General features: G+C 41.0%; 1 protein-coding gene across 1 annotated transcript; it reads left to right on the top strand.

The window, feature by feature from the left end:
* The first annotated feature begins 5,472 nt into the window (after positions 1 to 5,472).
* Positions 5,473 to 5,925, top strand: LOC149841273 (protein SMALL AUXIN UP-REGULATED RNA 8-like). The gene has a single exon (XM_090005230.1). The coding sequence runs from the start codon at positions 5,473 to 5,475 to the stop codon at positions 5,923 to 5,925; it is 453 nt and encodes a 150-aa protein (XP_089861356.1).
* Positions 5,926 to 11,009: the final 5,084 nt, after the last annotated feature.

Here is an 11,009-nt window from a genome sequence, read left to right as displayed (position 1 = left end):
TACTGCTATATCAGGAATTTCTCAAAAAATAATACTAAACATGAACCCAATTTGTGGAAACTACCTTTTCTCTTTCAGAAGATGAACAAATGATGGGAGCTTGGAAACCTTCACATAACCCACCAGTGAAGCATCTTTGCAAGAAGTAGTTTATTTTTTTGTAAGAGACAAGTGTACCGAGAGAGGATAGTTGGTTGACAGGATGATGTCTTTTGGATGATCTTATGGGATTAAAAATCACACCTGTTCACTAGAAAAAAAACAAAATCGTCTTTGCCTCTCTCCCAACTTAAATTGATGTTTAAGGGAAAAAAAAACTCTTATCCTACCAGGTATATATGACGGGGCAGGATCTTATCTTCATCTTAGCTGTCGAACTTATGCATACACTAATAATAGTGTACGTTTGGATGAAAATGTAGACTAATCTTGGCCATTGGTAGAATGGCTAGGATCTGCAGAGGATGGATTCCATCATATGTCGTATGATGCATGGGATCTCCAGAAGCAGTAAAAAAAATCTTTGATTGCTTTAGGGTGAGTTTGTATGTCACGGAAACTGTGTTGTTTCTGATGAAAGGCATAAAGGGAAAGCGTTTTCGTCAGAATGGCGGAAAAGGATACTTAAGTCTTTGCAACCGCACCAGACTCCGATGCTAAGCGATGCTGACACACACGGGCCCCATGAGCTTATATATGTGGCATTCATTTGAACCCCTAAACACGCACTTTAGCAAACAATGCATCTTCCGGGGGGGGACATATAACTTGTTTCGTTTCCGCGGGCCTCACTGTGGCAATGCAAACAAAGACCGCTTTTTTCTCATGGAAAGAGAGCCTCAAAATCAATGTGACCACCCCCCTCCTCTCAATGGAATCACTTTCATGGGTCTCTTTCCGCCGAAGGAGGCTATGCATGGATTGCTTTGCAGAGCCTCCTTTTGAGTGATGCAGACACCCCTTAAAGAGAGATATAGAAAGAGAGAGATGAGGCTGAAAAAATTCTCCTGTGTGTCAACGGGTTGCACTTTCACTGGACCCATGTGGGTCTGGACTTGGGTCCAACTGAGCCTTTCATGAGAAAATCATATATACCAGGGTCCCATGAGAATTACATAAACCAACCTGCTCCATACCCTTTAATTTAATAATTTTCAATTGAAATTTTTGTACATCCGGATTAGAGTTTATGATGTTCATGGGATTGTAACCAGGGAAGGTGGTCTCCACCCCGTAGGAACTATGAGATCACCCCAAGGACGCCTTCGGCATCTAAGGGTCACAAACCGACTATATACCCTGTTCAATAAATGGAATACTGTGGTTGGGCACTAAGGGCACTTGTTCATCATTCGAAGGATTCACTACGTCCATAATAATTTTCTTTTTTTTATTTTGTCTTCCCACATGAACCATGGATAAAAAAAAAATTATGATAAACAGAAATATCATGAGGACAATTAATGAACCCAGGTCGGACCTAGTTCTTGAATAAAATTCCATAAACTACACTAGACTTTGGATACTAATTGAACCCTATGGGTCTAACCTGAATTTTTAATGAGACCTCTTTACTTATTACCACATCTAGATCATGTTAGATGTGGTACAATTCAGCTTCGAGTTATGGACGACCCCTTGACATCCCTGTTTGAGAGGGAAGCGGATCAGGTCATGCTGAACATGAGCGTTTTTGCTCATGCTGACATCGTGGCCATCCGATTTGCATTTTAAAAAGTTCAAAAGTCAACAAAAGCACGTGGCATTCATCCAAAATGTAAACAGACGGCCACGATGTCCGCATGAGAAAAAACGCTCTGATCCGCTTCCGTTAAGAGAGAGAGAAATAGAGAGTTTCACAATGAGTGAGTGTGTCAATTAAGCTTATGTATTGCTGGTGAGTGGGAGATATAAGGATCACACAAGTGTCAGAGGCCAATCACATGAAATCTCGTGTTTTTTGCACAAAATTTTAAAACAATAGTTTTTATGTTGAAATAAAAATGAAATTATATAAAATAATATCATATATACATCTTTTCATGAAAAATAGGAGTTAAAAATATAAATATCAAAATAAAAATGTGATTTATATTTTAAAAAAGTGTGATGTTTTGAAAAATCTTGCGAGATGTTAAGTTAAAACATTTTGTGAAATTTTATTTTATTTTTAGTATTTCAAAATATCGATTATAATATTTGCCACCCTTATGGGTGTCAACCAGTCGAGTTTGGTTCAGACCCAGGTGAAACTAGACCTAGACCTGATTTGAGATAATGGTACCGGGTCCATACCTAGGTTCAATCGGACCCACTATAAGAAAAATCATACACGGATCCTATAAAGATTAACAAGACCTGGATCATACCTTTAGAGAGAGAGAGGCAGCCAAGAAGCGCGGAATGCGGGTTGCCACAGGTGCTGCTGGAGTGAAGGCACCCACGGCACGTGAAGCATCACATGGCTTTATGATACGGAACCCTCTATCTTAAAAGCCTCACAAGCTTCACTTGTCCTTTAGGATCCCCCACCATATCCCTTATTCGATCATGATAGGACTACTGTATTTTATTGGCTCATGATAGGATCCCCGTATCACAATAACTAGAGGTTACATAGAATTTATTTATTTTTTAACTTTTTTTGATATTTTAATACATAAAAAAGTTTTTAGTGAAATTTTATTTAAAAATATTAAATGTTCATACGTGCCAACGTCTATGTCGTCATGCCCAAGCGTGTCATGGAGTATCCCTGTGACATGTCTAAGTACCTTCGTTTGGGGGTTGGGGTTTGGATCCGTGACATTAACCATGTCATCATGTCCAAACAATGGTTTTCGAACAGAGTCTAGTTTGGACTACAAATTCAATGTACGTAGTTCTAAATCCAATAATGACTTGTAGCCCTGTGTAGGGATGTAAAAGGTTCGGATCTAGGAATTACCAAGTTTGACTTAATCGGGTTAGGACTCGGATTCGGATTAGGATTCAGATGGAAAAAGATAAAACTTAACCCAGATCCAACCAGCTTAAAACCCAGTATTTACTCTTAATTGGGTCTGGGTTTTAGTCAGATTTGGGTTCTGGTTTGAATGCAAAACCAAACCCGAATCCAATTATTAAACGGATCCAGAATCAGCTACCAAACCCGCTTAATGGACTCCGATTCCGGTCGGGTAGGGTTGAACCCGAACCGTTTACATCCCTAGCACTGTGGTACCATATGTGTTTCAAATCTGACCCAAATTCAAGTATACTCTGTTGGATCCAGATCAAAATCGGACCATACCTGACAATATATGGTTCGGATCCATGTTAGATATCTGGCTGTTTTGCATCTCTTGGATTTAGATCAACCAGACGAACAATATCAGAATCAGAGCATACCTGTCGCTACTTCAGATCCAGGTTAGAGATCCACCCACTTTGCATCCTTTGGATCCAGACTAGATCCGTTTGCATCCTTGATAGGCTAATCTCTGCCTGTAAAGTCAGGGAAAATGAGGGTATGAAAGATAACTAAACATTAAAAACATATTGTCATTTTAGTTATAAAAATAAACGTCAAACAGAACCTATTGATATTTACATCCTCTTCTTTGATGCAAGTCAAATTTAGGTATGTTTTCAATAATTTACAGGGAAAATTGAGTTTAAATCTATTTTTTTACTGGACCATGTTAATAAAAAGAAAACCAACCGATTAACGTTGAAGTATTGCAATATTTTCACCTAGAGGCCAAGATTCTCGTAAAAAATGACCATGCATTATTACTTCGATGCAAGTTCCATGCAGATGTTAGTTCAAGATTTGTCGAGAGCGAATCAGGTGACCTACAAAATCACTACCTATTTGTTTGTTGACATCCTCGCCGTTCATTGATCCCATCGTCCCCGGTGCAAGTGGTTAGACCCACTATGCAAGCATCATCGTTGGTGGCCATGAAGATGGCCATTGATCATTGCTACGTACAGAATGCTCGATCACCTGATCTGCTTGGGGATTTAATAGTTTACTCTCTTTCTTTCGAAGAAAAAAGATTAACTGTCTAACAATGTAGTGAACGTCCAATTATCGACAAAAAATGCTGGAAAATTACAGCTCTCTCTCTCTCTCGTTTTTTTAAATAAAGCTCTCTCGTTTACAACTGCATGAATTATAGACAGACTCACGTTCTCAATGAGAGAGAGATAGAGATAGAGAGGGTGTTACCTAATTACGGTGATATAGCGAAGCTGTCGCCAAATAGGGGTACATAAGAGAAAAGGACAACCTCTTCCTTCGTATGCTGACACGAGAAATTCTAAAACAAGAAGCAACTGCCATAAACTCAAATAAACAAAAATGTATTTTAGTCCATCTCCATGGAGCTCTGATAATATTCCGGAGAATATGCAAATATTTGAATCTAACGTTTGGGTCTACCTTGATTAATAGATTGATAGTCGACAAAAATGTGCTTCTTCCTCTTGAGAGAGTACAAAACAATCATCGAGTTCCATAACAGAAGGTGATCATTAGGAAATTAAAGCTTAAATAAAAAAAAAAATCTCATTCTTATTCTGCCTGCCATTGCTTGAGGTACCACGCTTTCTAATAACCAAGTATTTTTAGATAATAGGCAAAACCACATCACGAACTGTCAAGCTCATTGCCTACAAGGGCTCTGCTCATCTGATAGTTGTGGCTTGTGATTCCATGAAGTTGACATAATGTCACAAGTTTAAAACAATAGGGCATCTCTTGCCACAAGATCGAAGCTGGGTATACTCTTTGTTGGAAAGGAGATCCTCAAGAGTTTTATCAATAGGAGACCAGCTAATGTGCAGTCAGTGACAGCGGGATTTTCCCTTGGCTAGCTAGAAACAAAAGAAAGAAAAAAACTCTCTAGCTTATTGGTGTGAAAATCCTAGATTCCTCTTACTGGAAGTGCACTCAGTTTTGACGTTGTAGCAAGGGATACACATCCTTGTGTTCCACACTTTTCATTATCAGTATCGACAAAAGGTCCTTGATGCATCATGGGATAATGTTGGCTACCCTTGGATTTTCATTAATTTTACTACATTACGTGTATTTTAGTAGATTTCCATTTCCCACTAATATGAAAAGTATGAAAAATAAAGCAAAAGAAGGAAAGCTAGCATTCTCTGAAATAAACGCCTTCAAGGACAGGTCAGGGGAGTTGACAAAACACATTTTTTTATGTTTTCACATCACCACCAGCCACGCCTTCAATGACAACCATTCATTATGCAAGCATGGGGCCCATGTTGATATCATCATTTCACATTTGATGGTGGTTATTTCAAGACACAAAAATTTGTGTTTCATCAAATCACCTGATCCACCCTAATGCCTTCATGCCTTTGTCTATATATTGCTGCTTGCCCAATTCCTATTTATCACCAACTCTCTCTCTCTCTCTCTCTTGCACTGTGGTTATAGAAAAGCAAAAGAATAGAAAGATGTCATTGCAGAGATGCCGGCTGGTTGAGAGCCTCAGCAAGTGGAACTTGAAGCCACCAACCGATGTCTTTCGATTACCCAAACTCGAATTCCCCCATCGCTCTCCCAAATGTGTCTTCTTTTTCGAAGACATCGACTCAGGTGATGAAGCCGGTGATGGCTGCTACTCATATGTTCCAAAGGGTTACCTCGCCGTCTATGTTGGCAAGGAAGCAAGGAGATTCGTGATGCCCCTCAGCTACCTAAGCCACGGCATCTTCAAGGCTTTACTGAAGAAGGCAGAGGAAGAATTCGGTTTCTCGTTCAATGGAGGGATCAGACTTCCTTGCGAATCAATTCTCTTCGAACACATTCTGTGGATGCTCAATAACAATGACCCCATGCTCCAAAATATCGAGATGGAGGAGCTCTTAAGTTTTTACCACAATGAAGATGGTGAATGCAAGACCTGAATTGCACTTTCTTTTTCTTGTGTATTATGTATCACCATACATAAAGGATGACCTCCACTAGCTTCTTTATTTATTTTTTGGTTTTATGGGGACAGTTTTGTTTTAGGGAGAAGGGAGGGTTATGCAGATCATTATGTGGTGTTGTTTGATCATCCTTGTGTATATCCTTGTTCTTCCGTTTTGTATCTATAATGAAATTTCGACATTGACTGCTCTCCCTAGAAAAGAAAAGATGGACAACATTTTTTTCTTTCATTAGACATCTGATTCAAAGCCAACTCGAGCGGGAGCTAATTCTTAGAACCCTTGTGTTGAACAAAATTTTTGGTTCAGTTGATGAACAGATGATGGGAGCATGGAAACCTCCACATAACCCACTAGTGAAGCATTTATGCATGACGTAGTAGTTTTCTTTTTGTATGTGACTAGCTGGTGCCATGCTTCCTATGGAGGAGGGGCGTTCGTTAGGTCCAAGGGGCCTGGGATTGAATGCCACCCAAGGAACTTCGGATGCCGTCCATTATAAAATTGAGTAGCACGTCAGATGTACCAAAATCTTACTTTTTGGAGGAATTTCAACCCTTCATTTTGATGAGCACCGACCAGCTGGTGCATTTACATTGCACACTTTTGAGTGTTGCACTGAAGCTGACCACTCTCCTTCTCTGAGATAGAGCCTGTCAGCTGTGGGTCTGTACTGATCGCCCATTAGAGCTGCACAACGAATTGGGTTAGCCCAAGCTCGGCCGGCCGGTCTAAGCCCGACTTGTGTTCCTGTACAGGAGGCACAGGCTTGGTTGTACATATACCAGCCGAGTTCAGTCGTCTGTCATGGCTCGTTAAGCCCGTTTAGGCTAGGTTAAGATCGGGCTGGAAAGTATATATGGTTATTCCAAACCATTGATCTTAAATGATCAATGGTTCATCAGAAGCTCATATACCCTTCAACTGGTGTAACACCTTAGTGTTATCCGCTGCCGACTGCGACGTAAGTTCATTTCTCTCTCTCTCTCTTTGTCTTCGTATTTGGTTAAGCTTTTGATTCTTTCGTTGTACAAAGCAGGTTATATGTCCCCCCCGCGAACAGGGCCGGTACTGAGATCTCATGTTCGGGGGTTCCAAATAGCGCCACGTATAAGATGCAGACCGGCATGTATCCCCATGTGTGTCCGCATCATATTGCATCGTAATTTGGTGCCGCAGCAAAGACTTAAGTACCCTTTACCGCCATTCGCTTCCTCTTCCTCGAACGAACATAAATGCCCTCCTTCTAGAAAAATGAATCGTCGGTTCGTGAAAAGGACAAAACTGCCCTACATCGTTATCGCGCCAAAATGTTCTGCAAAGTTTGCGTATGTAGCAAGCCTTATGCTGTAGGATTTAAATAGTTCAAAACAATTCATCTCGCTCTAAGCAGAAAACTCTACCAGAGCATACTCTGCTTTCATCTGTTGTCTCCGGAGCATCCTTTCCTTTGTTACAGAGCATCGGTTTCCGTCTTACGCGCAGTCGCAGCATCGTTGTCACCTTCTGTTGCGTATTAGTTGTTACTGTTGCTTACTCTACAGTTGGAATATCCAAAATCTCATCGTTTCGATGTATTTCGTGTAAGGTTTCTTTCTTCAATCTGAAGATTGCTTCTTATACAACGATTTGAAAGTTTGATAAATCTTACAACGATGTGTACTTATGAACCCAAATATTCCAACGATTTCTAATCATGATGATTGTGTAATGTATTGTGCAGGTTAGCAATGTCTGCGCCTCATCAGATTAGAGATACCTCATCGTTCTATGGGTTGACTATTAGAGAAGTGATCCGTCAATCTCATCTATCTAAGGTTTTTGAAAGATACCAAAATATACTTAAGATTGAGAACGATGAAGACAGGGAAAAAGCCTTGGAATCGTATTATGCGGAGGATTATCCATCAGATATCGAGGCTGCGGACCAAAGGAAGAACTCTGAAGAACGAAAGATGCAAAACAAGGATGACGAAGAGAATGCAAAGCAAAGAAATATTGATGAGAATATAAATAGAAGGCGAAGAATTAACGCAGAGCAGATGGAAAGGAAGAAGAAGAATGTGGAGGAGTGGGAAAGGTATTTTAGCAATATAGTGGAGGAGACTAAGGCGGCATGTGAGAGGAGAGACTTGGAGCATAGAGCAATGTGAAACAAGGCAAGGCTACTGAAGGAGGCGGAGGAAAGGCGAAGGCAAATGAATAAGGAGGAGGAAGAGAAGGAACAAAATATTCCTCAGTATGAGGAAGCAAAAGGAAAGGCAAAGGAGGGAGAAGGAGTTTGAGGAAGCTAAGGAAATGCAAAGGCAGAAGAAGGAGAATGAAAAAAAAAAGTAAAGGCAACGGAAGGAGGAGGAAGAAAATGAAAGGGAAAGGAAGAAGCAGGAAAGAAGGAAACAAGAATTGGAGGAGATGGAAAGGCGGCGGAAGAAGGAGGAGGAGGAAGAAAAGGAAAGAGAAAGGAAGAAGCAGAAGGAGAAAGTGCAGGACAGAAGGAAACAAGAATTGTAAGAGATAGAAAGGCGGCGGAAGGAGGAGGACGAGAAAAAGGAGAGAGAAAGGATGGAGAAGGAGGAAGAGAAAAGGAAGGAGAGAGAAAGGAAGGAGGAGGAAGAGAAAAGGGAGAGAGAAAGAAAGCAGAAGCAGGAAAAAAGGAGAGAGAAAGGAAGCAGAATGAGGAAAAAAAGGAGAGAGAAAGAAAGTAGAAGGAGGAGGAGAAAAAGGAGAGAGAAAGGAAGGAGGAGGAGGAGAAGGCAAAAAAGGAGAGAGAAAGGAAGCAGAAGGAGAAAAAGAAACGGGAGAGAGAAAGGAAGCAGAAGGAGGAGGAGGCGTAAACGGAGAGAGAAAGGAAGCAAAAGGAGGAGGAGGCGAAAACGGAGAGAGAAAGGAAGCAGAAGGAGGAGGAGGCAAAAACGGAGAGAGAACGGAAGCAGAAGGAGGAGGAGGCGAAAACGGAGAGAGAAAGGAAGCAGAAGGAGGAGGAGGCAAAAAACGAGAGAGAAAGGAAGCAGAAGGAGGAGGAGGCGAAAAGGGAGAGAGAAAGGAGGCAGAAGGAGGAGGAGAAAAAGGAGAGAGAAAGGAAGGAGAAGGAAGAGGAGGCGAAAAGGAGAGAGAAAGGATGCAGGAGGAGGAGAAAAGGGAGAGAGAAAGGAAGCAGAAGGAGGAGGAGAAAAGGGAGAGAGAAAGGAAGGAAAAGGAGGAGGAGAAAAAGGAAGGAGAAGGAGGAGGAGAAAAAGGAAGGAGAAGGAGGAGGAAAAACGGGAGAGAGAAAGGAAGCAGAATGAGCAGGCGAAAAAGGAGAGAGAAAGGAAGCAGAAGGAAGAGGAGAAACGGGAGAGAGAAAGGAAGGAGAAGGAGGATGAGAAAAGGAAGGATAGAGAAAGGATGGAGAAGGTGGGCGAGAAAGGGAAGGCTAGAGAAAGGCAGGCGATGGTGGAGCCAGTAGAGATGGAGATTGAAAGGCAGTTGGAGACTGTGTACCCACCAGAAAGTCCCAGGTTGGAGGGAGAACAGGAGAAAATAGCGACCAAGGTAAATATATCCGTCTTGTTTGTGAAGATTTAATAATATGTTTAGCAATTTTGGTATAGCGATTATTGTGATAGTTTGTGTGCAACCAATATTATTTATAGCGATGAGTAGAATATTATTTATAAGTATAAATGGAACTAATTTACAATTGGTAGGAATAATATGTTATTTTGTGTTACAAGGAGGTCACAGGAGAAGTAGAGCACCAGGTGAAAAGCTCGGAGGTCGGTGTCAATGGCCTGTAGTTCTATCGTGGTATGGTCAGCTGAGTGCATAATAGAAGGACCAATTACGAAATATACACTTCGATGGCCTTTTGGACCAGCAATATTTTGAAACTTGCTGGAATACCATGACCCACCTAGTAAATAAGTGGAATGATAAGACGAACACATTTCAGTTTGATTCTTTTGAGATCACCATGACTCTAGAAGATGTGGCGAGGATCACTGGCCTTAAGTGCGATGGCAGTGATGTCCTATTACGGCATTCAAACTATAACGCAAGGGAAAAATGCACAGCCCTTTTAGGAATGTCGATGGACGAATGGAGTCAATGTTTTTCTGGTGGAATCAATTCCACAACAATGAAAGTGTCATTTTTTCGTAATAAATGGAGAGGCCACTCAGCTACTTGTGCATCTGAAATAGCTGACCAATAGTTGCGCGGCTTCCTTCTATATTTTTTTGGTCTTACATTATTTTCCGATTGTTCTGGTTCAAGAATAAGTTTCATGTGGCTGCAGTACCTGGCAGACTTAGACGAAGTCGACAACTATGCCTGGGGTGCTACTATGCTCGCACACTTGTACAGTCAACTCCACCGTGCAAGTAATGGTACGAAAACAGTTGCGGATTTTGGCCATTTGTTCAGGTATTTGTTGATTACATACTTAGTAATTGTAGACAAATCTCATTGCAGGTTGTGATGTTACTAATAATATTGTTTTTGTTAGGCCTGGGCGTTGAAACATATTATCCCATTGCGTCCATGTTGTGGCCCTCCGATTTGTGGTTTTCCAAAGATCGGTCGCTGGGCTAGAATAAACGTCACAGTTCATAATGCTAAGTCCATTTTAGATGGGCTGCAACTAAATGAGGTAAGCGTTCTAAAATTGTTTACACTCGCGTCAGCATTTATCATTGAGTATTATAAATCATTGTAATGTTTAGCATTCTTAAGTATTCATTGCTGCAAGATTGTCTTCCCTAGTACATATCGTTGTTGTCATATCATGCGTAAATAAATTATAATATATTTGTCATTCGTTATTAAAAAGAATTACCAATATACAGGTTTTGTGGAGACCATATGGAGATGGGGAGGACGATGATCAAGACGTTGTTGCGGAGGTTGCTAGATTGTCTGACCGCGATTTGTGGTTGTTCTGCAATTTTGAAGTCGAGTTGCAGCAAGGTAGTCGAGTTCTCCTACAATCTGGCTTGGGGCAGTCTATCACAAATAAGCCTTGGGAAGTGAGAAGGAAGATGAATAGTGGTGGAGGCAGGAACGTATATTGGCTCGATCGC

Source organism: Nuphar pumila, chromosome 4 (assembly GCF_984573655.1).
Source record: "Nuphar pumila chromosome 4, dmNupPumi1.hap1.1, whole genome shotgun sequence".
Taxonomy (NCBI): domain Eukaryota; kingdom Viridiplantae; phylum Streptophyta; class Magnoliopsida; order Nymphaeales; family Nymphaeaceae; genus Nuphar; species Nuphar pumila.
Note: the sequence above shows the minus strand (reverse complement) of the source record. Positions and strands in the feature narration are given on the sequence as shown.

Bases quoted from the DNA above. Each gene is read 5' to 3' on its own strand.
- LOC149841273 (XM_090005230.1), top strand. From the start codon at position 5,473: ATGTCATTGCAGAGATGCCGGCTGGTTGAGAGCCTCAGCAAGTGGAAC.